Source organism: Haliotis rubra, unplaced genomic scaffold (assembly GCF_003918875.1).
Source record: "Haliotis rubra isolate DU_JTF1 unplaced genomic scaffold, ASM391887v1 Scf32, whole genome shotgun sequence".
Lineage (NCBI taxonomy): Eukaryota > Metazoa > Mollusca > Gastropoda > Lepetellida > Haliotidae > Haliotis > Haliotis rubra.
The window spans coordinates 2,430,762-2,458,002 of record NW_025766991.1 but is presented as its reverse complement, the minus strand read 5'-3'; the positions used below and the strand labels follow the sequence as shown (position 1 = coordinate 2,458,002).

At 41.6% G+C, this 27,241-nt stretch overlaps 1 protein-coding gene across 1 annotated transcript in view; it reads right to left on the bottom strand.

Annotated features, from left to right (window-relative positions):
• Positions 1-7,053: 7,053 nt before the first annotated feature.
• The window catches only part of LOC124283744, a 116,145-nt gene continuing 95,957 nt past the window's right edge, over positions 7,054-27,241 (bottom strand). The window contains exon 22 of the mRNA XM_046719768.1: positions 7,054-7,462. Within this exon, the coding sequence (XP_046575724.1) occupies positions 7,367-7,462 (96 nt within the window). The 3' untranslated portion in view covers positions 7,054-7,366. The remainder of the gene's footprint in view (positions 7,463-27,241) is intronic.

Here is a 27,241-nt window from a genome sequence, read left to right as displayed (position 1 = left end):
GGTGGTCAGGCTCGCTGACTTGGTTGACACATGTCATCGTATCCCAATTGCGTTGATCGATGCTCATGGTGTTGATCACTGGTTTGTGTGGTGCAGATTCGATTATTTACAGACTGCCGCCACATAGATGGTATATTGCTGAGTGCAGCATAAGACTAAACTCACTCACTCACTTGTGTCAACTATGACAGAACTGTTGTCCTACAGCTTAGACCAGCTGCCTGATCTGTGTAGACCATGACAAAACTATTGTCCTACAGCTTAGACCAGCTGTCTGATCTGTGTGGACCATGACAGAACTATTGTCCTACAGCTTAGACCAGCTGCCTGATCTGTGTGGACCATGACAGAACTATTGTCCTACAGCTTCAACCAGATGCCTGATCTGTGCGGACCGTGACAAAACTGTTGTCCTACAGCTTAGACCAGCTGCCTGATCTGTGTAGACCATAACAGAACTGTTGTCCTATAGCTTAGACAAGCTACCTTATCCGTGTAGGCCATGACAGAACTATTGTCCTACAGCTTAGACCAGTTGCCTGATCTGTGGGGACCATGACAAAACTGTTGTCCTACAGCTTAGACCAGCTACCTGATCTGTGCGGACCGTGACACAACTGTTGTCCTACAGCTTAGACCAGCTGCCTGATCTGTGCGGACCATGACAAAACTGTTGTCCTACAGCTTAGACCAGCTGCCTGATCTGTGTGGACCATAACAGAAGTTGTCCTACAGCTTAGACCAGCTGCCTGATCTGTGCGGACCGTGACAAAACTTTTGTCCTACAGCTTAGACCAGCTGCCTGATCTGTGTAGACCATGACAGACCTATCATCCTACAGCTTCAACCAGCTGCCTGATCTGTGTGGACCGTGACAGAACTGTTGTCCTACAGCTTCAACCAGCTGCCTGATCAGTGTGGACCATGACAAAATTGTTGTCCTACAGCTTAGACCAGCTGCCTGATCTGTGTGGACCATGACAGACCTGTTGTCCTACACTACAGATCTAGCGGTGAACCAAAAAGATGAAGTGCTGGCTACATCATGATGCAAGACATGGAGCACAGATCTGCCTGGCTTCCGTCATTTCCAACATGGCCTGTCAGTTTATCAGTCTTTTATCAACAACTGATATGAAGTCTACAAACATGTCAAAATACACTTGTAACTGTAGCCTCCTTGTACTTAAAAAAACATACATTGAGCTTTGAAAACAAAACAGCAGAATAAAAACATTTTCCCTATTATATCCAGTTATTTATTATCACAGTTGCCACAAAAATCAACCACACAGGCCCCACCAATTCTGAAGCATGTATTCTAAAAAACTGATTTTGATATATACTTTTAGAAGTTTTTCAAAAATATAAAACACTTCTTTGGATAGGGCCTGGGGTTGTTGATATATAATTCATCCAAAAACATCAACTATTATTCACTCCAACAGCAACACATATAAAATATAAATACTTAATATACATAATATACAAAATACATCATATCAAATATAAAACCATGCATGTAAATGTGAATTGCATGAACTGACCAATACGGACATCAAACAATAGTTACCACTGATAATAATTCAAAGAATACTACCTCTGATACATCAGTGACATAAATCCTGTATAAAGCCTGTTATCAGAGTATATAAATATTACGATTTTCAGATGAAGTCCTCTTCGTTGTTAACTATACATAATTAGTTGTACAAGTAATAGTATCGTGCTTTTCTAATCTTATGTGCACATGGAGGCAAGAAAACCTCTTCCTGTACTACAATATATTTTTTGTTTGTTATTTTGTTACATTGTAATATACTGAGAGAAACAAATAAAGGAACAGATGAACATTCAAGTGTTCCTTTAATATTTTCCAGGTTTCAACACCAGCTTTGAAAAGCGCTGTGGGAGGAAATCTGAGAATAAATAAATGAACACTGCCTTGAAGTGCTGTTTCCTTAATTGATTCCTTCAGTATATATTTACCATTTTATGTTTTCTAATCGAAAGACTAGTTCGTGATCTGATACCCTTGCAGTAGCATAAGTGAAAATGTTTTATCATGTAATGGCAGTCAAAATGGAGGAATTCTGGCACTGTTGTAATAGGGGTATTGCATTCACAGGAATTAGTACCTTCAATGATTGTAAAATAGATAAGTGACTTGTATGAACTTCAACACCATATACCACCTACTGGAGATTATTGCATCTTCAGACAAGCAAGTGACAATATGGGTTGGCACTTAACCGAGATGACTCCTCCAAACAATAACTGTATACTGCTTGATCTGAACCAAAACATTAGTATTGCAGGAATTTCATCATTAAATTTGACAAAAGTAATATATTTTGGTTTGTGCTTCCCACATTCTTGAGATAACTGCTGAATAATTGATTTTGTAATGTTATCAAATTGTTAAAGAGAGCCTGACCTTTAGTGTGAAAATGTTAATGTTTCATCATGACCTTTTCTGAATAACCATACCATTCTTTGCATTAACACCAATTCATCCAAAGACCTCCACCCTTATTTTAATATACCAGGCCAGATCAATACTTTCTTCAGTGAAACAAAAAACCTAAAATAAACATATTTAGAAACACCCTTTTTTCATTCCCTTTGATGAAATTAAAACTTACATATAATTCCATGTCTAAAATAGCATCTTGAATTCTCCAAATATTTTTACAATCACTAATATATACTTTCCATCAAAAGTTTAGACTCACTAGTATAAATATAGCCACTTACTTCAGGCAACTGTTCTAAACTAGATTTAGCAAATTATTCCATACTGTTTAAAGGTATTGTTTACACATGAACTGATGTATTGTAAAACAAATTCGTAACGTTGAAAAGATTGCTGTCATGAGTTCAATAAATGATAAAAATCAGTGAAAATTGGCGAATTCTTAACAAAACTTTACACCTAAACGCAGCTGTTCACATGCACGATATTTGCACATGCTTTTCAGCAATTTGATGCATGATCATCGTGCAGTTCATCTGCTTAAGGTTTGCAGTTGGTTCCCCAAGTTAGTGGAGAAATTCATCTTCGATGTAACCATATGTATATACATAACATATAGTGAGTGTTTTAAGTGAGTCTAAACTTTTGATGGGAAGTATATTTCAACCTATATGATATTTTCTAAATGGTAGCTATACTTAATATCTGATCAGACCATTGCATGATCTACTCAAACGTGCATAGATTCAGTGTTATTAACCTCATGGTTTCAGATGAGGATGTAGATAAAGGACGCACTGGTTTGGCTGGAGGATGACAGCGCCATCACTAAGAAATTGTTGAAAATAGAAACTATGGTCAGAAAATAACTTTTACAGGAACATTAAAGCTAAATGAACATCCCTTGTCAAAATGGAACAAATTTTATGATGAAGAAAATATATTGGACTACTTGAGTGTTGTTCCAGATACTAATAGCAGTCTTGAGAATGGTTCCAGCAAACTACCATCAACATATATTCACTATCTAACCAATTCTCGTAAAACCAAAAGGAAATTAATAAGGAAAGCCAAGTTCTATGGATAGTAAACTTCTTTATTGCAATGAGTGCGACGTTTCAGTGTAGGTACTAACACCGTTATCAAGCAAGAAGTTGACTATCCATAGAACTTGGTTTTCCTTCACCTATACAACATAAATAAATGCCTCTCAAAGAAGGAAATAAATACATTGTCCATGAGGCTAATTACTATTTTATCAGCATTGCAGAGTCTCATTAGCCTAAATAAAACTTTCAGAAGAATTTAAAGTTTATTAAACATTTACAAAAATATCATGATGATGTTCATAATAGAGCAAAGTCTTATTATGAATTTTTGATTGCATCAGAACACTGTTTTACTGACACAATACAGTTTATGTTCAACTGAACATACACAATACACATGGTTGACTACAAATGTAGACCTACTGCCCATGGTGACGTACAAAGCAATCTTATTGCTTCTATTGTTGCAACTCTATATTAAAGTATGGGAGTTATACCACCTTAGCAACTGCTTTGCAGAACAGGACCACAAGAGGTTACAGTTCATGAAGTGTTGTAAATTATACATGCACAAATTCTTCATCATGCAAAGTCTGTGATTCAGTGAATATGGTTTATGCTGCTTTTTGTATTTACATTGCAGTATTTTCACTTGATAAAAGCTCCACTGACACCCCAACCCACATTCAAATATAGGTTCATCGTGCAATGTCTTTAATGCTGCCTACCCATGAAGGTCCGGGTTAGAATATTGATCTTCAGTAACCCATGCTTGTCGTAAGAGGCGACTACCGGGATCGGGTGGTCAGACTCGCTGACTTGGTTGACACATGTCATCGGTTCCCAATTGTGCAGATCGATGCTCATACTGTTGATCACTGGATTGTCTGGTCCAGACTCGATTATTTACAGACCGCCGCCATATAGCTGGAATATTGCAGAGTGCGGCGTAAAAATTCAACTCACTCCCTCACTTTAATGCTGCCACCAGTGTACTGAATATAAGCTCATTTGCCATCGACTGAAATAGATCACTGCCTCCAGAGAATATATAACTGACATTTGAAACTCTGGTGTCACTTTCAGGTTAATAATTAATTGTCCAGTACAATAGTCTCTCTATATTTCCTCCTACTGACCCAGTAAATGTCACTGTTAATAAAACAATTCCCCAGAAAGAAATCATTTTAATTATATCAAAGTACTGACCATATTTATCATGATCAAAATCCACAAATATCAAAGGAATAAATAAATAAATATCTGGCTTTATCAATATCCCAGCTACATTATGGCTGGGAATATATGGAGAATGGGTTTCATACATTGTACCCTTGTGAAGACTTGAACCCTATTCTACATTTGTGTATATTCATCAGTTTGGCATAAGTATATCATTATTAGGCAGCAGTCAGGTAGCTTAGTGGTTGGAGTGTTTGCTTATCAAACCAAAGATACAGGTTTGAATCCCCATGTGGGTGCAATGTGGAAAGCCCTTTTGTGATGTTCCATGCTATGATATTGCTGGAATATTGCTGCAACAGCAACATAAATCTTTACTCACACTTTCAATAGATGATTACGAGGTTTATATTTTTAAAGGCTTGGCATGCTTTCAATTAAGCAACCCATGACATGCAGTCTCATTTTCAGGGCAGTACATAATTTGGATCATCATCATCATCATCATCATCATCATCATCATCATCATCATCATCATCATCATCATCATCATCATCATCATCATCATCAAAATAACATATGTATATGGAAGAATGTGAGATAAAATATCAAACACAGCAGTATTGCAAGGTAATATCACAGCAGTTCAAATTTACTCAAATTCAAAATTATATATAAAACACGTCTTGGACAAAGTCAGCAGTACACAACAAGGTATTCTTTGACTGCCACAGCAGAAGTCTGGTCTTTTAATAACAAGCAGTTGTATGGATGACCTTGTGTGTAAGTAAACACGATGGCCATGATGACCAAATGAACACATTGAACAATAAAGTCCATCTTGCCAGAAAGTTGTCTTCCCTACATACCGCTTGTTAGTAAATGAAGTGTCTTGCCACAGGACAATGTGGACGGACACTTACCATTAACCCATTCTACAAAGCAATCGTTGCACTACAAAAGTTGTAAGTCTGAGTTGTAAGTTTTCGGAGTTGCGATCTCCTTAGCACAAAGATCAGTTTGTGAAATGGGCCCAGATCCACAATCCAGGTTACTTTATCAACACTTGAAAATGTTCACTTAGAAATGGAAAAAGTACAAGTACAAAATCTCTTAAAATTCCCTCATTAAAAAACCAAATGATATATAAAAACTCCTGTAGGTAAACAAAATTGCAAGGAATATAAATATAATCTGTAACAAAACACTAATGCTTCCTTAAAATGGAAATATATACAGTGGAATCCATTCATCCAGGGGCGGATACAGATTTTTTAGAAAGGCGGGGTGGTGCGCACTCTTGCGAAAGAGGGGGTGCACACTTCATTTTCACGAGAGTTTCAATGATCATTTAATAAACTTGCAGAACAAAAGCGGAGTTGCGCAACCCCCCTCTGGATCCGCCTATGTAATCCGGATGCCTGTGATGAAAACAGTAGCATTAGGGTATTGCGTGGGATATAGACGAGAACTTATTCATGTTTTTTCTTAACTATTGTTTTCAAAATGTGCAATGAGGTACCGCTGTATATTGCTACACTCTATGATGTAGGTATTTCTAATCTCGATAAATATAACATTATGTCATGGTTTTTGTTCGGAAACAGTTTGTCCTTTGTCATGCTACTGGTATTGTCTAGTCTGTAGCACGGAGGTCTCCTTCAAGTAGCTCTGTAGCACATAGATCATCTCCGTGTAGCTCAATCTTTAAATATTACCTCCATGTAGCTCTATCTGCAGCATGGACACCATCTCCATGTAGCTCTGTCTGTAGCATGGACACCATCTCCATGTAGCTCTATCTGTAGCATGGACACCATCTCCATGTAGCTCTATCTGTAGCATGGACACCATCTCCATGTCTCTGTCTGTAGCATGGACACCATCTCCATTTAGCTCTAGCATGGACACCATCTCCATGTAGCTCTGTCTGTAGCATGGACACCATCTCCATGTAGCTCTGTCTGTAGCATGGACACCATCTCCATGTAGCTCTGTCTGTAGCATGGACACCATCTCCATGTAGCTCTGTCTGTAGCATGGACACCATCTCCATGTAGCTCTGTCTGTAGCATGGACACCATCTCCATGTAGCTCTGTCTGTATGTAGCTCTGTCTGTAGCATGGACACCATCTCCATGTAGCTCTGTCTGTAGCATGGACACCATCTCCATGTAGCTCTATCTGTAGCATGGACACCATCTCCATGTAGCTCTGTCTGTAGCATGGACACCATCTCCATGTAGCTCTATCTGTAGCATGGACACCATCTATCTGTAGCATGGACAGCATCTATCTCTCCATCTGTAGCATGGACACCATCTGTAGCCCCATGTAGCTCTATCTGTAGCATGGACACCATCTCCATGTAGCTCTGTCTGTAGCATGGACACCATCTCCATGTAGCTCTATCTGTAGCATGGACACCATCTCCATGTAGCTCTGGATACACCATCTCCATGTAGCTCTATCTGTAGCATGGACACCATCTCCATGTAGCTCTATCTGTAGCATGGACACCATCTCCATGTAGCTCTGTCTGTAGCATGGACACCATCTCCATGTAGCTCTGTCTGTAGCATGGACACCATCTCCATGTAGCTCTATCTGTAGCATGGACACCATCACCTGTAGCTGCCTATAGCAAGAAAATGACTCTTCAAGCTGACTTCTTGAGTGCTCCTTTTGGCAGCACAAAGTCCCAGATTCGTATCGTGCCATCGTCGCTGCAGGTGACAGCCCTCTCAGCAGACACCTACAACACAGGCACAGACATATAGAGACACTGATGTCTTCAACATACACAATACATCACACAACAACAGGCTGTCTGAAACAGACAGCACATCAAATACATCAACAGGTCGTCTTAAAGATGTGTGTGGAATATAGAATATTGATTCTTGGCCTTTCTGGTTCTTTCAGAGATTGGCAATATTCCAGAGAGGAAAAACTTCCTATTAATTTGAAAAACTTGAATTGTAAACCTGATACATATTATCATCCTTGGAATTCTTGAAGAATTGAATGAACTTCTGATTAAATGGATAAAATATTTGGGAAACAGGAGGTAACATGAATGAGTTAGTTTATTCAATGTATTACATATTATCGCATAAGTATTACATAGTGGGTTATTTCACAATGGATTCATTAAGAGAAAACAGGTTTTCAACTAGAAAGTGTTTTTACTCATAAAAACAGATGTTTCCCCTTCACCCAATTCAACGTTGAGACCTCAAACAATTCATTTGATTCCTTCAATTTCAAAATCTCTATCTTCAAAAAGACCAAGTCCAAATTTGATGCCATTGAAACTGAAAAAAATTAAATTGAGAGAAAAGTTCAAACCCCCCAAAAGGCACATCTACATGATATGGAGAAGCAAAGTTGGTGAAGATGGGTCAATTAGTTTCAGAATTATGCTCCGGAAATGAACTTTACCCTTCAAAAAGACAAAGTCCAAATTGTTGCCATGAAAACAGAAAAAAAATAAAATTGACAAAAAAACTCAAACCCCCAAAAGGCACATCTACATGATTTGGAGAGGCAGTATAGCAAATTTTGTGAAGATTGGTCAAAGTAGTTTTAGAGTTATGTTCTGGAAACAGTGGGAACGCCGTTGCCCGCCGACAGAAACTCAACCACAAATATGTCTCCCGACCCTCCGAGGGGAGACATAATATACTACAAAAGTTTTCCTAGAATGGACGGAGAGCACAAATACATTGAATCTGTGACACTGACAGATACATGTTCAATTTGACCCCCTAGCCAATGGGTACCCGGTGGGATCAGATGGTAATGTGAATGCAAAACAGGCAGCTTTAGCTGTATGACTATAAGTGGCAATAGCAGCAGTGTGAGTGAGTTTAGAACCTTATTTCTGTATTTTGGCTATATTACAGAGACACACTTAGGAAAGCCTGAAGGGTTCAGGCCCATGAAATTAAGACTTTGGTGAACCCACTAGCATAGGCCCAGTGTTCATAGTCCACAAACCTACAAACATTATCAGGGGGGAATCATAGAAACATTATCAGGGGGAATCATAGAAACATTATCAGGGGGAATCATAGAAACATCAAAAGGGGAAAGTGGTTGTGGCAGTGGAAGGGGTAGTGGCAGTGGCAGTGGTAGGGGTAGTGGCAGTGGTAGTGGCAGTGGCAGTGGCAGTGGTAGTGGTAGTGGCAGTGGCAGGGGCAGTGGTAGGGGTAGTGGCAGTGGCAGTGGCAGTGGTAGTGGTAGTGGCAGTGGCAGTGGCAGTGGTGGTGGCAGGGGTGAGTGGCAGTGGCAGGGGTAGTGGTGGTGGTAGTGGTAGTGGCAGTGGTGAGTGGCAGGGTAGTGGTAGTGGCAGGGGTAGTGGTAGTGGTAGGGGTAGTGGCAGGGTAGTGGCAGTGGCAGGTGGTAGTGGTAGTGGCAGTGGCAGTGGCAGTGGCAGTGGCAGTGGTAGTGGCAGTGGCAGTGGTAGGGGTGGTGGCAGTGGCGGTGAATTAGTGGCAGTGGTAGTGGTAGTGGTAGTGGCAGTGGTAGTGGTAGTGGCAGTGGCAGTGGCAGTGTAGCAGTGGTGGCAGTGGTAGTGGCAGTGGTGGCAGTGGTAGTGGCAGTGGTGGTGGCAGTGGTAGTGGTGGTAGCAGTGGCAGTGGTAGTGGCAGTGGCAGTGGTAGTGGTGGTGGTGGTAGTGGTAGTGGTAGTGGTAGTGGTAGCAGTGGTAGTGGTAGTGGTAGTAGTGGTAGTGGCAGTGGTAGTGGTAGTGGTGGTGGTAGTGGCAGTGCTGGTAGTGGTGGTGGTAGTGGCAGTGGTGTAGTGACAGTGGTAGTGGTAGTGGCAGTGACGTGGTAGTGGTGGTGGTAGTGGTAGTGGTAGTGGTAGTGGTGGTGGTAGTGGGTAGTGGTAGTGGTGGTGGTAGTGGTGGTAGTGGTGAGTGGTAGTGGTAGTGACAGTGGTAGTGGTAGTGGTAGTGGTAGTGGTAGTGGTAGTGGTAGTGACAGTGGTAGTGGTAGCGGTAGTGACAGTGAGTGGTAGGGTAGTGACAGTGGTAGTGGTTGTGACAGTGGTGAGGTAGTGGTAGTGGTAGTGGTAGTGGTAGTGGTAGGGGTAGTGGCAGTACCAGCAGTTGTAGTCCTGCAATGTATTTACCATACCACTTCACATCAAGCCACAATGACGTCCCTGTGTTGCACCTGCCCAGATGTACAGGGCTTACACAGATCAGTTCACAACAATTAACTGCATACATAATCCACAAACAGTGTTTTGTTTGAAGTTTACGCTTGTGCATTGTCTGCACCAGGTTGTGTTCTCACAGGCAATGTTACTGCCAAAATCCCCCAGAGCTGGTGTCACTCCATGTTGAAAATAATGGGCCACCCTCAATATTGCATCAACCATCACGTTTCAAAGACACATGTTCACAGTTAATGACAGCATGTATTCATTACAAGGTTGCATCATCTGGCTGACAGTAAGAAACACTAGGAACATAGCAGCCATATATGTATTTGCCAAGTCATCTGAAAGCACACTCTCTCTCCTCTTGTAATCTTCCACTAAGCATACAGACACATGTAACATAGACCATAACACCTCATTTGAAGTGAGAGATGTTTTCTTGAATTGTGGTTAGAGAAGACATGACTTGTCCTACCCTCCCCCTGTTAATCCCTTCCCCCTCCATCAGTCCCCCCTTCCCTCTGTGAGTCCCTTCCCCCTGTACACCTGAACTGAAAGCCGACACCCTCACAGATGGCTTGTCATGTTGAGCACAAACAACAGGGACAGATTACATGGCTGACAAGCAATGTAAAAACCAGTTCAAGCTTCAAATGACATCCATATTTATCTACAATGATACATTTCACATGTCTATACTACTGATGTCAGAGGCATGGTGGGAGACTGGAGGGACGACAGGACAAGCTGGGGAATTAAAGCAACCAGGCCCCACTCCACATGGGATCATGGCGCTGTGACTTTCATCACCAAAGAAAACTTTCCCACTGAGCACAAAAATGCAGAAAAGCCCACATTAATCGTGGAAAAAGCAACATAAACATAATTCCTCGCTACTGAAACTGTAAAAATGGCAACTTTAAATCGCTAAAACTGCATATAAAAACGAAGACCCTGCAACTTCGTTTTTGTGCATGCGCACATGGAAGAGGAAGTCTCAACCGCTTGTTGACATTTTCCAGCTTGGACAAAAGTTACATTCCTTTTTAACGTATTTCTGTTGTGTTATTTGGCATTTATCATCATCTTACTTGTATGTACACTTGTTTAGTTTACTTTCCATTTTGACAGCAATTATTTCGACATATTCAATACTGTTTCTACACAAGGCGATTGAAGGTTGCTCGGAAATTTGAAAGAAGTGCGGATCGTAATGCGTATTTATTAAACCTGAGTCTTAGTTGGTCTCACAGTCCCTAGACAACATTATTTTCCTTTCAACCCTGCCCTTTCTGCAGTGCTAAAGCCCTAAATGAAGCAGGTCTAGATTTCCTCAGTTTCAGGTTCTGAATCTCCAAAATCACTGGGCTCCTTTTCACTTTGCAAGGAATTATTTGTTTCTACCAAAATTATTATATTCAGAGAATAAGCAATAGTACATCTGAGTCTTTGAAAAGGCTTAATTTTGTTCACAGACCATAAAATAGAATGTTCAATGTAACTACATCAGTTCCTAGAGATATGGTTATAATCTTACATAACCTATGAACTATGGGATACTCCTATTATGGCATTATGACTTGATATGCCTATTGGCAGCAAGGTTTGATACTCCTACTGTGATAGCATGAAATGATACTGCTACTGCAATATGATTTGATACTCCTGTTTGGATATCAGGATATGATACTCCTACTGTGGCATCAGGATTTGATACTCCTACTGTGGCATCAGGATTTGATACTCGTATGGCATCAGGATTTGATACTCCTATTATGGCATCAGGATTTGATACTCCTATTATGGCATCAGAATTTGATACTCCTAGTGTGGCATCAGGATTTGATACTCCTAGTGTGGCATCAGGATTTGATACTGCTATTGTGGAATCAGGATTTGATACCCCTAGTGTGGCATCAGAATTAAATAATGCTATTGTGGCGTCAGGATTTGATACTCTTAGTGTGACATCAGGATTTGATACTCCTAGTGTGGCATCAGGATTTGATACTCGTATGGCATCAGGATTTGATACTCCTATTATGGCCTCAGGATTTGATACTCCTATTATGGCCTCAGGATTTGATACTCCTACTGTGGCCTCAGGATTTGATACTCCTATTGTGGCATCAGGATTTGATACTCCTATTGTGGCATCAGGATTTGATACTCCTATTGTGGCATCAGGATTTGATACTCCTAGTGTGGCCTCAGGATTTGATACTCCTATTGTGGCATCAGGATTTGATACTGCTATTGTGGCATCAGGATTTGATACTCTTGTTGTGATATGATAGACTTCTATTGTAACACTTTCTTTTCATTCTCAGTACATAAATCATTGTAACAATACAAAAGTGTGAGTTCTGTGGTAGTTACAGTATAAAGATTCCCTAGTGGTGTAGAGACCAGGACAAGAGCTCTACATTGACAACAAGTCATCTATCCGTGTTCTGTTACTGTTCCGAAACCATTCCAACCACCCAATACCCATTTATCTCAGACCAACTGTAATTTTGGCACAGGAAGCCAGACACAATGAAAGACACCCGATATGCATCTGGACACAAGCCGGGAACAGGATGAATCCCGAGTGGGTGCGTATGTTGACTCTGGCTGAGTGTCCAGCGGGATGACAGATGCAGGAGGGATACTATGTACAGTGTATGTTGGAGAGGGATTACACTGGAGCACTTGACACACTGATCCACGATACCCACACCACTATAATCCTATACATCTTATGTCAGGACACACTGTACTCTGAGATGGTGTCACCTGTCACCTTCAGTTTCCATTCATGAAAGTCTGTTTGTGTATCCTAAGTAAACATTGCACACACTTGATCCAGCCAGGAGTTTACTTGTTGATGGTAGGTCAACCACTAAACATCCCAGTTTCAACACAACTAAATCATTTACTGACCCACGCTGCAGGTTCTGAATGATTCCAAGTCTCGATGATGTTGTGGAAGAGATTCATTTGGGTATAAAAGGCAAAATAGTGTGGAAAATGTTTTTGGATAGATCATCAAAATTCATTGGAAACTCAGTTATTGGGCTATTAATGATGTTACATAGTGGGTTATTCACAATGGATTCATTAAGTGAAAACAGGTTTTCAATATACGACAAAAGTTTTCCTAGAATGGACGGAGAGCACAAATACATTGAATCTGTGACACTGACAGATACATGTTCAATTTGACCCCCTAGCCAATGGGTACCCGGTGGGATTAGCTGGTAATGTGAATGCAAAACAGGCAGCTTTAGCTGTATGACTATAAGTGGCAATAGCAGCAGTGTGAGTGAGTTTAGAACCTTATTTCTGTATTTTGGCTATTAATGATGTGACGAAGAAAACCATCCCAATTTCCACTTGGCTGTTTCATTGATAATCTGGTTCTGGGTATGGATGAAGCACCATACCATATGTGTTTCCTAATGCCCAAGTCATTATGGTTAATGAGCGCCTATTAAAATCAGGATTAATCTATAGAAGAAACATCCAGAAACTAAGAAACAATGAACATCGAGAATATAAGCATGTTGGTTTTGTTAAAATAAAAGTGATGAACAACATTCCCAGAAAATCATAAGCATGTGCTCATGAATCAGTACAAAAAAGAGATATAAGACCAGATGAGCATATCCTGGCCCACTAGTGGCACCAATCACAAACACATGCATGGGCATGGCAATTGAATGAAGCCACAGGATAAAAGACATGTCTGCAGCAGAGAACTGAGTGAGTGAGTGAGTGAGTTTAGTTTTACGCTGCACTCAGCAATATTCCAGCTATATGGCGGTCTGTAAATAAGCGAGTCTGGACCAGACAATCCAGGGATCAACAGCATGAACATCGATCTGCGCAAATGGGATACGATGACATGTGTCAACCCAGTCAGCGAACCTGACCACCCGATCCTGTTAGTCGCCTCTAGCGACAAGCACGTGTTACTGAAGACCAATTCTAACCCGGATCTTCACAGGTGCAACTCTATGACACACAGCAATACTGCGACACATTAGACGATTGAGCCGCCCAATCTCCCTCAAAGACAACAACATATACGAAACATTACAGGACACAGATGTCCCAGTCATCTACGGCACTGCAATTTGTTTCGCAGAGTATTGTCCCGTAGGTGTAAAAGAAACCGATGCTTATGGGTTTGAATCCAAGATCTCAGGATACATATGTAGGTTTTACAGCACCATACCCATACCTACACTCATGGATCGCATCAATGTGGTAACCATCTTCCTCACTTCAGACTTCCCTGTACATTAAACTGGCATGTTGTGATACAAATGAAATACTACCAAGCAGTGCTGAATCCAGCTACCTCACTCACTACCACAGAAGGTTGGTTCCACTATCTGATCGGTTTCCAGTCTCGGTCTCCATGTAATTAATCACAAATTGAATCAGTGTATTCAGTAATTAGGGTATTAACTGACTCGACTGAAACACAAAACACAATTTGACTTCACAGACAAATATAGCCGATTCAAAATGATTTGAATCTAAATTTGTAGGATTACCAACATAGCCTGCGCCTTCTCCCCTAAATCCATTGAAGTAATTTGCATTATATGAGACACTTAGATCAGCTTAAAGAGCGACCAAGAACATATAATCATAGCAAAACATGCCCCCTGTGATACAAAAACATCATTATCTTTGATTAATAAATAACCAGTAGAATCGTGTATCTCTTCTAGTTCATTGCTATTGGTCCTCCATGATTCCCTTTAGAAGAAGCTCCTTACTGATAACACAGTGTGTTCCCCCCTGCTCCCCCCGGAGATAAGGGTTTGTACAACTGTAGCGCAAATGGTGTGTAGCCAGCTTTGTTTATCATGATATAAATCTGTTGTATGTGGGACAAGGGGTTTTATTGAGGCTCACTACTCAGATGGCTCCGATAGCTGACTGGAGTCCTTATCATTACTGGGCCTGATCAACTGACTAATGTCTCGTATCAACAGTACAGGGGTCTTGCTCTCACACATATCATCTTTAACACTACCACTGGGACATATAGGCGGGCTGGGAAGATCAGGAACTTTTAATTACCCAATCTACTTTTAATTATGTCTATAAAACATAGATATATCGAATAAACAAGGGTTTAGCAGCCATGGTTTCTGAAAACATTATAAATATTTTCTACGGAAAGCATTCTGTTATTTTATGTTTGAGTTTCTCAATGTAATTATACCTACCTATATATTATGGTTTCTTGGAGTATAATTCATTTAATTTTAATTAGTATTTAATTTCTAAATGGAATACATCACGCCAAATACGTCACGTCCGGGTTCGATGCCCCAGATGGGTACAATGTGTGATGCCCATTTCTGGTGTCCCCCACCTTGATATTGCTGGAATATTGCTAAAAGCGGCATGAAACCCTACTCACTCACTCTAAATGGAATAGAGACCAGTAAAGATATGGGCCAGAATTGGTCTTCAGCATGTCATGCTTGTGGTGAAAGACATGCTGACTTGGATGCAGGTCATCATATCCAGTGACATCCAAATGTGCAGATCGATGCTCATGACATCAATCATCAGATTGTCAGATCCAAGATTATTTATGAGGCGGTGGGGTAGCCTAGTGGTTAAAGCGTCCGCTTGTCACGCCGTAAGACCCGGGTTCGATTCCCCACATGGGTACACTGTGTGAAGCCCATTTCCGGTGTCCCCACCGTGATGTTGCTGGAATATTGCTAAAAGCGGCGTAATACCATACTCACTCACTCACTCAAGATTATTTATAGACTGCAATATAGTTGAGATCAGCCTTAAACAACAACAACAAACAACTATAATAGAGAAGTGAATGAGATAGTTTGGCTGATGCCTTTCTGAATAGCATTTCAGTCACACATGTCATCTTGATGCTGGAAGAAACACTGAAGCGATGCAAGTGTTAGACGATAACCACCTCCAAGACATCAACAAGCATAAGCTTCTACAGAGCAGACTACCATATAATCATGAACCGAGATTCAAACCCATGATGATCAGTTCCTGGCATGCCTAAGGGACACAACCCAGCATAGAAATAATATAGGAGTGGCTTTAAATGAGTTGAGATAGAAAGGGGTTCCACATCCTCTAGACTGTTTCATTTATCTGTGATGCGCATGCACATAGAGTGTGTGTAAATTCATGAAGATCCTGGTAAAAATTGGTCTTCATCAACCCATGCTTGCCATAAAAGGCAGCTAACAGGATCAGATGGTCAGGCTCACTGACTTGGTTGACACATGTCATCGTGTTCCTACTGTGTAGATTGATGCTCATGCTGTTGATCACTGGATTGTCTGGTCTAGACTTGATTTTTTCCAGACCACCACAATATGCTGCATTAAACAACAACAAACACAGTGTGCGGCTGTACTGACTGATGCCAGTTTCAGAGTACTAGCCCAACACTACTAGGCCACAGATTAACATGGACAACCAGCTCACATACAGTTTTCTGAGTCCTTATTTCATAGCCCCTAATCCTGAATGCAGTAGTATCAATAAGTACCATCTAAATGAGATCAAACCAGTGCCAAAACCTTGGCAATTCATTCAAAATTCTAAGTGTTTGGGTTCTTTGGGGTCTTGTTTTTGTTGTTGTTTTTGTTTGTTTGTTTTTTTGCTGTTTTTGTTGTTGTTTTTTTTGTTGTTGTTGTTTTGGGTGTGTGTGTGTGTTGTCAGTGTGTTTGTTTCTGCACTCAGCAATATTCTAAGAATACAACGGCAGTCTGTGATAAAACAAGTGTGGCCAAGACATTCCAGTGACTGATATCATGAGCATCGATCTACACACTTGGTATACGGTGACATGTGTCAACCAACACAGCGAGCCTGACCACCCGATCGCGTTAGACACCTCTTACTGAAGACTAGCCTGGATCTTCATGGAGTGTAAATTCATATTCATATTCTTTGAACATGTTGAAGAGCAGCTAGCCATAGATATGTATGCACCTGTATTATAGGCACATTTGTTGAAGGAATTTTGTTGGCTTCTTCAATGCTATAACTAAAACGTGAAGTTGGACCAAACTTAGTACTTATTGTCAAAACTCTCCAACATTCTAGAATCAAGCCAAAGGGGGCTGAAACCCCCTGAGGTGCTTTCACAACAATCACATTGGGTGCCAATAATGGTCAGCTGCATACACCCCAGTGGGGTCTGAACCCAAATTTACCAGGTTAAGCAGACACTGCCTCCACTGGGCTATCTGAAAACTGCAAAGTTCTGTGAAGATATTCTCTCTGTGGGAAATAAAACGCTTCTGAAGTGAGTGAGTGAAAGTTTCACGTCAGGTGTTGCGAGTGAGTTAACGTCATGTGGGCAGAATTTCAGCCATATTGTGTTTTGTGTTTGAAAAAGTGCAGCACTTGTTTGAAAGAATTTTCATTGTTTGTCTAAAAACAGAAATGAAATGCTTCCATACCAGGTGCTGGGTGTAAGCGTTTTGGCAGACACGAACACGTTCTGTACGAGCGTATTATTTACAGATGGCATTCACTGCAAGCAGGTGCGGTAATCTGCTGTCAGTGAATGACTCTACGAAAGTGTAAATATGTGCTAATGTGTGTGCACGTGCATGCGCGTTCAAATGCACATGCTTGTGGATGTTATTTGCAGCTGGTGGTTGTGTGGAACAGGTGCAAGAAATCATTTAGTGGCGGCGGCATGTGTAGATGTCGACATGTTGCCTCCTGACGAGTCCCCCACCACAAGTATGTACACATCACACAGGAGCAGAACCTCATTAGCTGCAGATGTCTCATTGTATATCTCACAGTAGCCTGATACAGTTGCGTCAAATAAGCACTTTCTTTCAAAGATAATCTGTCTATAATCATACAAATATTGCTATCTTCCACGTGGCATGTGTACCCAGTCACGTTAAGCAGGAAACCAGGAGCCATGTAACAGTTGGGTTATTACAGCTGGGATTACGCCTCTGATGGACAGTTAACACTGAACACGAACTGATGGTTAATCAACACGGAACATGAACTGATGGACACATAGCACTGAACATGAACTGATGAACACATAGCACTGAACATGAACTGATGGTTAATCAACACTGAACATGAACTGATGGATACTGAACACTGAACACGAACTGATGGACACTTAACACTGAACACGAACTGATGGATACTTAACACTGAACATGACCTGATGGACACTTAAAACTGAACACGAACTGATGGATACTTAACACTGAACATGAACTGATGGATACTGATGGACAACACTGAACATGAAATGATGGACACTTAACACTGAACACGAACTGATGGACACTTAACACTGAACACGAACTGATGGATACTTAACACTGAACATGACCTGATGGACACTTAAAACTGAACACGAACTGATGGATACTCAACACGGAACATGAAGTGATGGACACTTAACACTGAACATGAACTGATGGTTAATCAACACTGAACATGAACTGATGGACACTTAACACTGAACATGACCTGATGGACACTTAACACTGAACATGAACTGTTGGACACTTAACACTGAACATGAACTGATGGATACTGAACACTGAACATGAACTGATGGACACTTAACACTGAACACGACCTGATGGACACTTAACACTGAACATGACCTGATGGACACTTAACACTGAACATGAACTGCCAGACACTTAACACCAAACACCAACTGCTGTGTATGGTATCCTCGTGTCATGTAAGTTCGATCACTTAAGAACTGTCGCTGAAGTTTCAAAGTTATATTCATATAATCTTATTTTCAAATCTCTTACCTCTAAACTTGTTTATTTATGTCAAACATTTAAAAAATCCAGGTATTTTTATTGTTTTTCACAATCGCGGCATGGCATGCCCTCTCACTGTCAACACAAGTGACCCAGAAAGCTACATCACACAAGTTCAATCATATGATTGGCTGGCTTGTCGCGTAAACAGGATGACTTATATGGACGATCTCTTGTGTCAAATTCACAGTTAGAGCAGTCCCAATTAATTTTATGGTATTTATGTCCATGAAACGTTCATTTTATGTTTCAATACTTCTAAAAACGATGAAAAGTCACAAATATTCAGCTTATATACAAGCATTATGCAGGGAGTTATTCTTCAGGCTCATCGTGACGGGCACCAAACCTCAGAATGTTGACAAACACCGCAAACTGGCTTGCAGAAACGTAAATATGTTCTGTACTGACATGTAGGGTGGGTACATTGTGCCCAGGTTGTATTTATCAATGAGGCAATAGCTCGAACCTCATCAGGTACAAATTGACGGAAATTCTCAAAAGGCATTAAGTTTTCTATAAGAAATGGCCCTTACTTGTTTCCAAAGTTTTAAATTTTGACAAGGATATCACGTGTCTGGACATGTCACAATTAGACGAGCAACGTAAACAAACAGAAGACAGGTGTGCTGTCAATTTACGTGTGAAATAAATACTGTTTACATTTTATTTGAGCTGATGAAGTTACATTATTGATCTAGGGTTAAAAAGTAGTTGTTTGCTGAATATGAGCAATAACTTACGTTTGGTAACTTGACATGAAACATTTTCCGGTCCAAACGAATGAAAGCGGTGTCACCAGAAGATCAAAGCTGCAGATATCGTAAGTTATCGCTACGTATCGCGACAATTACCATTCAAAATGGGTGATCGAAGTTACATGTTGATCGAAGTTGTATGACTTGACGATATATTTAGTATCATCATTTTTTTTCTGTTGGTAATGAGTGTTTATGGTATCAAACATTTCTATTCCCCTCATTTCTGTATTCCATTGTCAAGGTCACACCGAAGACCTAGTTCAGATCCCCAAATGGGTACAATGTGTGAAGCCCATTTCTGCTGTCCCCCGCATGATATTGCTGTAATACTGTTAAAAGCGGCGTAAAACAAAACTCACTCACTCACACTTACCCAGAATGACCACAGTGGCATCATGGCAAAGTCATATATTTTTTGCAACATTTCCCCCCATCAACACAGCATGCATTACATACAAGCCATGACTTGTTTGTTCAACATCTGACAAATATTTAATCACTTAGTTTTGCAAATATTTGAATATGTGTGATTTGCAATCATTTTACACCATGTCATAATCTCCACTCAAAACAACTATTTTAGTCGACTGCTGTCGGAACCGAGAAACACACAGATTTGTGGCGGCAAACTATTGGAGACCACAGGTACTCATCGACTCCCATTAAGACTTAATGAACTTGTCTCACCTCTTGTGTCAAGGAGATACAGAAATACCATAGTGTGTCACAGAGGATGGAACATCATTGTGAGAATATCCCCAATTCACTCATAAACACATTTTTCAATAACGCACTGTTTGATCTCCACTCGTCATATTTGCTTACACCGAGTTGTCAGGGATGAGGCTATTGATCAGAGTAATGATGCTGCTTTAATGCGACATAAAACAGAAAGCCATGACTTATGAGTCACTCAGAGGACATTATTTCTGTCTATCAATGATACATTCATCAATATTCTCGATTTGATTAATTGCTTCAGCTTTCCATACAACTACAGGAACAAATAACATAATCCTGTTATTGGCAGTACCTTTTTGTACCAACCAATGACACAAAGAGAGTGAGTGAGTGAAGTTTTACACCACTTTTAGCAATATTCCAGCAATATCACAGTAGGTGACACCAAAAATGAGCTTCACACATTGCAGCCATGGGAATAAAACAAGGGTCTTCAGCGTGACGAGCGAACGCTTTAACCACTAGGCTACCCCACCGCTCCTGACACAAAGAAAGATTTCATGGAAATCAACTTCTTTGTGATAAAGAATACAACGTTTCATAGTATTTCTATATGATGAAGGAGCAACAATATACTCCGAAAAGAATATTCCTTATTATTAAGCTGATATCCATACTTTCTCTCCTTGACGTGTATCACTTCTAAGTGCCATTCAAAGACCTGACAAGTGCCCCAAAAGGTAGTTGTGATAAAAAGTGTTCTACACTTGTGGAGCTGCAGTTCTTTAAGAGAAATCAGAACCACTTATACACAATTCCATTTGGCAAAGAGAACTACTATATGCTTGATGTTCCAGCAATATTCCAGCTATATGGCGACGGTCTGTAAATAATCAAGTCTGGACAAGACAATCCAGAGAATGACATCATGAGTGAGTGAGTGAGTGAGTGAGTGAGTTTAGTTTCACCCACTCACCAATATTTCAGCTATATGGCGGCGGTCTGTAAGTAATCAAGTCTGGACCAGACAATCCAGTGATCAACAGCACGATCTGCGCAATTGGGAACCGATGACATGTGTCAACCAAGTCAGCGAGCCTGACCACCCGATCCCGTTAGTCGCCTCTTACGACAAGCATAGTCGCCTTTTGTGACAAGCATGGGTTGCTGAAGACCTATTCTACCCCGGATTTCATGGGTCTACATCATGAGCATTGATGTTTGTAATTGTATTTACATGACATAACTTAACCAAGCCGATAAGTCAGAAATGACTATTTATATACATAAATGCAAACAAAAATGATAAAAGATGAGATTATGCTTGATCAAGTTGTCATGTGAAAGACAGCTTCACACCGAAAAATAAAGTGAGTGAATTATACCACACAACCTACTTGTCAGTTAGGGAGTGGAATCTTGTTTAATAGAAAGTATCAGGTGAGCTATATATGTCAAGGAATCCTGCAACATAATCTATGATGTAGCAAGTAGAATATTGTTTTACATAGGTATATATAGATGTCGGAAGATCGTGCCCCCTTCTCACTGACATGTGGTGAGTGGAATATCGTTTCACATAAAATATCAGGTGAGCTATACATGTCATGGCATGCTGCCCTGTGAGCCATTGATACAAGTGGAGGGTTGAACATAAGGGCTGATGTTAGGACCCACGTTATCCTTGAGTGAATGACAGGAAATGAGAACCAACAAGTGTTCTCTGATAACTCGCTCATACATTCATTTATCCTGCTCTAAATCCAACTGTAATCTAAACATGTGCGATGTTCTTTAATCTTTAATCTCTGCATTTAGAAAAACAAGTTTAGTTTTGCACAATTACAGTATCTGCAAGATAGAGTGAGTCATAAAGCATGGCATATGTATCACTAACAGAAGCTGGAATGATGGGAGAGGGGAGAGGAGGCTGATTACAGGTGTGTAACGGAAAAAGCAGCAGACAGTATGTGGGGTGGGGTGAGATGAGTGGGTGGGGTGAGATGAGTGGGTGGGGTGTGGAAATACACAGCAATCAGAGGGTAGGCTTGGTTTACAGGTGAGGTGAGGTGAAATTGGGTTTAACGTCGTACTTGAGAATATTTCGCTCATATGACGACGTGCATGCGTGTGTAGGTGTATGTGCGGCTGCTTGTACTAGCCCAGACTTAAGCTGGTTTTATAGTGCTAGCCCACTGAGATACCATGCCGCAGTGAAGCATGAATACCCCACTCAGACACATTATACTGACTCCGAGCTGAACAGTCCTTGTTGTACCCATTAATGCCGAGCGCCAGGCAGGGACCAACAAGTACCATATTTTAACGTCTTTTGGTATGACGCAGTCGGGGATCGAACCCGCGACCTTCCGCTCTCCGGGCGGATGCTCTAACCACTACACCACGGAGGCGGTCGGTTGGTTTACAGAATAATATTAACAATAATGAGAATATTTATAACGCGCGCCTTTTCCAGGCTAGATATCCTGCTCAAAGAGCACAATCTGATCATTATTACCCCGGACAACCCAAGTTGCCTGTGAGGTGCTAGAAGGTTAAGTAATAGTCTCATGACATATTTTACCGGGTACCCATTTTCTGCTGGGTGAACAGAGGCAATTTTGAAAAAAACTCACTTGCCTAAGGTGAGATCACATGTTTCACATGTGCTTCAGTGTGGGGCAGGACTGAAGTCCTAGAAACTCTCAGGAGTTAAACTGCCAAACACGGTCACCCATCCAAGAACTCTCTGTGCTTGACTTTTACTGATTGTGACCTGAGCACTATGCACAGGACCACATGGCAGAATGCAGGTAGGAGAGAGTGAGAGAGTTTAGTTTTACACTGCAATATTCCAGCAATATCAGGTGGGAGACACCAGAAATGGGCTTCACATATTGTACCCATGTGGGGAATCGAACCCGGATTTTCGATGTGACAAGCGAACGCTTTAACTACAAGGCTACCTCATCGGACTGATTGCAGGTAGGAATGGTAGAGGTGTTTATGGGGTTGAGAAACAGCCAGTCAGACTGGTGGTTACAGTATGAGAAACAGGCTACCACAGGGGGTTAAGTGTAGGATAAAAGACGACTCCGAGGTTTTGGTTGAGATTGTAAAACCTCAGGGGAAGGAAATCCCGAGGGCGCGTTAGCCCCCGATAAAACCGCCAAGCTAGAGAGCGATGGGTTGCCGGTTCGAAACCAGTTATCGCCACTGAATATTGGAAGTTTTCAATAATTAGATATTTTACGATCAGTCAGCAAGACAAAGTTGTATCAGTCTTAAATAATGGTCATTTCAAAACCTCATCAGGGTATGAGGTTTTACAACAACCATTGTAAAACTTCGTACCTGGTATGAGGTTTTACAATGGTCATTGTAAAACCTGCGAGGTATTACAATGATCATTGTAAAACCTCCTGCAATCGTAAAACCTCTACCGAGGTTATTCCATAATGCGAAGCAACTGCAAAAACAATAGACAACATTGGCCATAGGTTTATAAGGGAATGAAAACTAGGTGTTCCACAGGTGAATAGCAGCATGAGAAACTGTGGAACCACTTGAGAGTATGGGGAACAGCAATGGAGGTGGCGGTGGGGCTAGGATTGGGAGTTGTTCTGTAGGTCGATCTATTCATGAAAGACAGGGTACCACAAGTGCTATGGGAATGAAAACTAGGTGTTTTACAGGTGAATATGAGCAAATGGGAGATGGTACAGGTAATATTGCTTTGACAATCAGGGTGCACCACAGGTGTATGTTGATATGGAGTTTATACAGGAGATATAGCAGACCACATGTGAACATACACATGAGTAGCAGGTGAATACTTTGATAAGAGGGTGATGTGAGTGGGGTTAACGGATGGTGAGGTTGTGAGGAGAGGTGATGTGTGGGGGGTTAAGGGAGGTTGTGATAACAGGTGATGTGAGGGGGTTAAGGGGAGTAAGGTTGTGAGCAGAGGTGATGTGAGGGGGTTAAAGGATGTGAGGTTGTGATGACAGGTGATGTGAGGGGGAGGTTGTGGAGGGGAGGTGATGTGAAGGGGTTAGGCTGTGAGGAGAGGTGACGTGAGGGGGTTAAAGGGATGTCAGGTTGTGAGAAGAGGTGATGTGAGGGGGGTTAAGGTTGTGAGCAGAGGTGATGTGAGGGGGGTTAAGGGGTGAGGTTGTGATGACAGGTGATGTGAGGGGGTTAAGGGGATGAGGTTGTGAGGAGAGATGATGTGAGGAGGGTTAAGGGTGAGGTTGTGAGGAGAGGTGATGTGAGGGGGTGAAGGGATGGTGAGGTTGTGAGAAGAGGTGATGGAGGGGGTTAAGGGATGATGAGGTTGTGAGGAGAGGTGATGTGAGGGGGTTAAGGGGATGTGAGGTTGTGATGACAGGTGATGTGAGGGGGTGAGGTTGTGAGGTGAGGTGGTGTGAGAGGGGTTAAGGGATGGTGAGGTTGTGAGAAGAGGTGAAGTGAGGGGTGTTATGTTATGGAGAGGTTATGATGACAGGTGACATGATGGTGGTTTAGAAATGGAGAGGTTGTGATGACAGGTGATGTGAGAGGGGTTTAGGGATGGAGAGGTTGTGATGACAGGTGATGTGAGAGGGGTTTAGGGATGGAGAGGTTGTGATGACAGGTGATGTGAGAGGGGTTTAGGGATGGAGAGGTTGTGATGAAGGTAATGTGAGGGGTTTAAAGAACAGTGAGGAAGTGATGTAAGGGTGGTTTAGCAAACTTGTGGTCAGAGAGTAAAGAATGTACAATAAAAGGTTGAAAGAGGATGAAGATAGTGAGGTAGTGGATAATTGAGGCTGTTGAGGGTGTTGAGGGTGTAATGAAAGCTGTGAGGTGGCTCAGAGGAGTGTGTGAGGATCTGATCTGGGAAAAGATTACCCTATACGGACTACTAACAGACTATAGTTATGAACAGGACTTGAAGCTGGCTTGTAAAGCTATGGGAATCAGTTCTGACTGGCAAGATGCGATGGCGGCTCGGCCAATCAGAAGATAATAGGCTATCTGAGGCCAGTGTAATACACCGCCCAAACACAGGTGCATACTTAATATAACCGGGTCTATGTCACTGATTTCACAAACATCGCCCCACACACACCTGTGGGCCACCGCAAACCATGCCAAGAGACTTGACAGATTTCAACAAGGCCAAATAGCAAGCAGTGTTATCTGTGTTAAACACTGGTATCAGGTAAAACACTACAGGTAGCTCCAGCCAGGTGATTAAACACTGACTTAAACAACACATGGTTCAAACTAGACCAGGAAAAATTGCTTCAGTATCAGCCTTTCAATCTAGCAGATATTTGTCAGGTAGAGTGTTTCACATTAAGATAAATTAGAGTCCTGTGACTGTGGACATAATCAGCTTCCTCCGTCTTATAAAGTTACAGGAGGGTCAGATTGATAAAAACAGAGCATTCACAACCCATTGTGTGGATCACATCTCTCTGAGCCCTCTCAGTGACTATAGGGAGGTATGTTAGATAACTCATTTCTGAGACTACCCGGTAAATGTCAGTCTAGAAGGTATGCAGAATAGAGGGAAGAACAAAAGGCAGAGCTGGATGATTGTAGACAAGAAAATGGATACATACTGGCTGGAGTTTTGTTTGTTGTTTCATGTCAAGCTCAGACATTATATGATGGCAGTCAGAAACTTATTGAAGACCTGGCGAACCTGTGATTGACGCTATGAACAACTGTCTACTCCATTGGGGTACAATAAAACAAAATCAACTGAGAGAATCAGTCTGAATACTTGATCAATTTAGTTGTCTCATTTGACAAGCATTGACTTCTTAGACTTCTAACAACCCAGAATGTCTACAGGGGAGATGTAGAAATAGAAAACCAGATGACCAAATAAGGCAACAAGTGAGGGATAGTGGAAATGAGGTAGGTAAGAGATATTGAAGAAGAGGTGGGAAAGGAGAAGTGGAGAAGAGGTGGATATGGATCATGGAGAAGAGGTGGGAGAGGGTGGTAGAGAAGAGGTGGATATGCATTGGGGAGAAGAGGTGGATGTGGATCATGGAGAAGAGGTGGGGAAGGCATTTAAAACGAGGGAGGTAGAGAAGAGGTAGATAGGCATCAGGGAAAAGAAGTGGATATGGATCATGGAGCAGAGGTGGGAAAGGCATTTAAAAAGAGGGAGGGAGGTAGAGATCAGAGAAGTAGGTATGGCATCAGGGAGAAGAGATAGTGGAGAAGGGTTGGATATGGATCATGGAGCAGAGGTGGGAAAGGTATTTAAAAAGAGGGAGGTAGAGAAGAGGTAGATAGGCATCAGGGAGAAGAGGTGGATGTGGATCATGGAGCAGAGGTGGAGAAGGTATTTAAAAGAGAGGGAGGAGGTAGAGAAGAGGTAGATAGGCAAGGTATTTAAAGAGAGGAGGTAGAGAAGAGGTAGATAGGCATCAGGAGAAGAGGTGGATGTGGATCATGGAGCAGAGAGGTGGAGAAGGTATTTAAAGAGAGGGAGGTAGAGAAGAGGTAGATAGGCATCAGGGAGAAGAGGTGGATGTGGATCATGGAGCAGAGGTGGAGAATGTATTTAAAGAGAGGGAGGTAGAGAAGAGGTAGATAGGCATCAGGGAGAAGAGGTGGATGTGGATCATGGAGCAGAGGTGGAGAAGGTATTTAAAGAGAGGGAGGTAGAGAAGAGGTAGATAGGCATCAGGGAAAAGGAAGGGATATGGATCAGGAAGAAGAGGTGAACAAGTAGTAGTGAAGAAGGGGTGGATGTGGATCATGGAGAAAAGGTGGGTAAGAGATAGTGGAGAAGTGGTGGATATGAATCAGGCAGAAGACCTCTTGGGGAAGAGATAAAGGAGAAGGGGTGGATGTGGATCAAGGAGAAGACCTCTTAGGTAAGAGATAGTGGAGAAGAAGTGTATATGGATCAGGGAGAAGGGATGGATAAGAAATAGTGGAGAAGAGGTAGATATGGATCAAGGAGAAGACCTCTTGGGTCAGAGATAGTGGAGAAGACGTGCATATGGATCAGGGAGAAGGGATGGATAAGAAATAGTGGAGAAGAGGTAGATATGGATCAAGGAGAAGACCTCT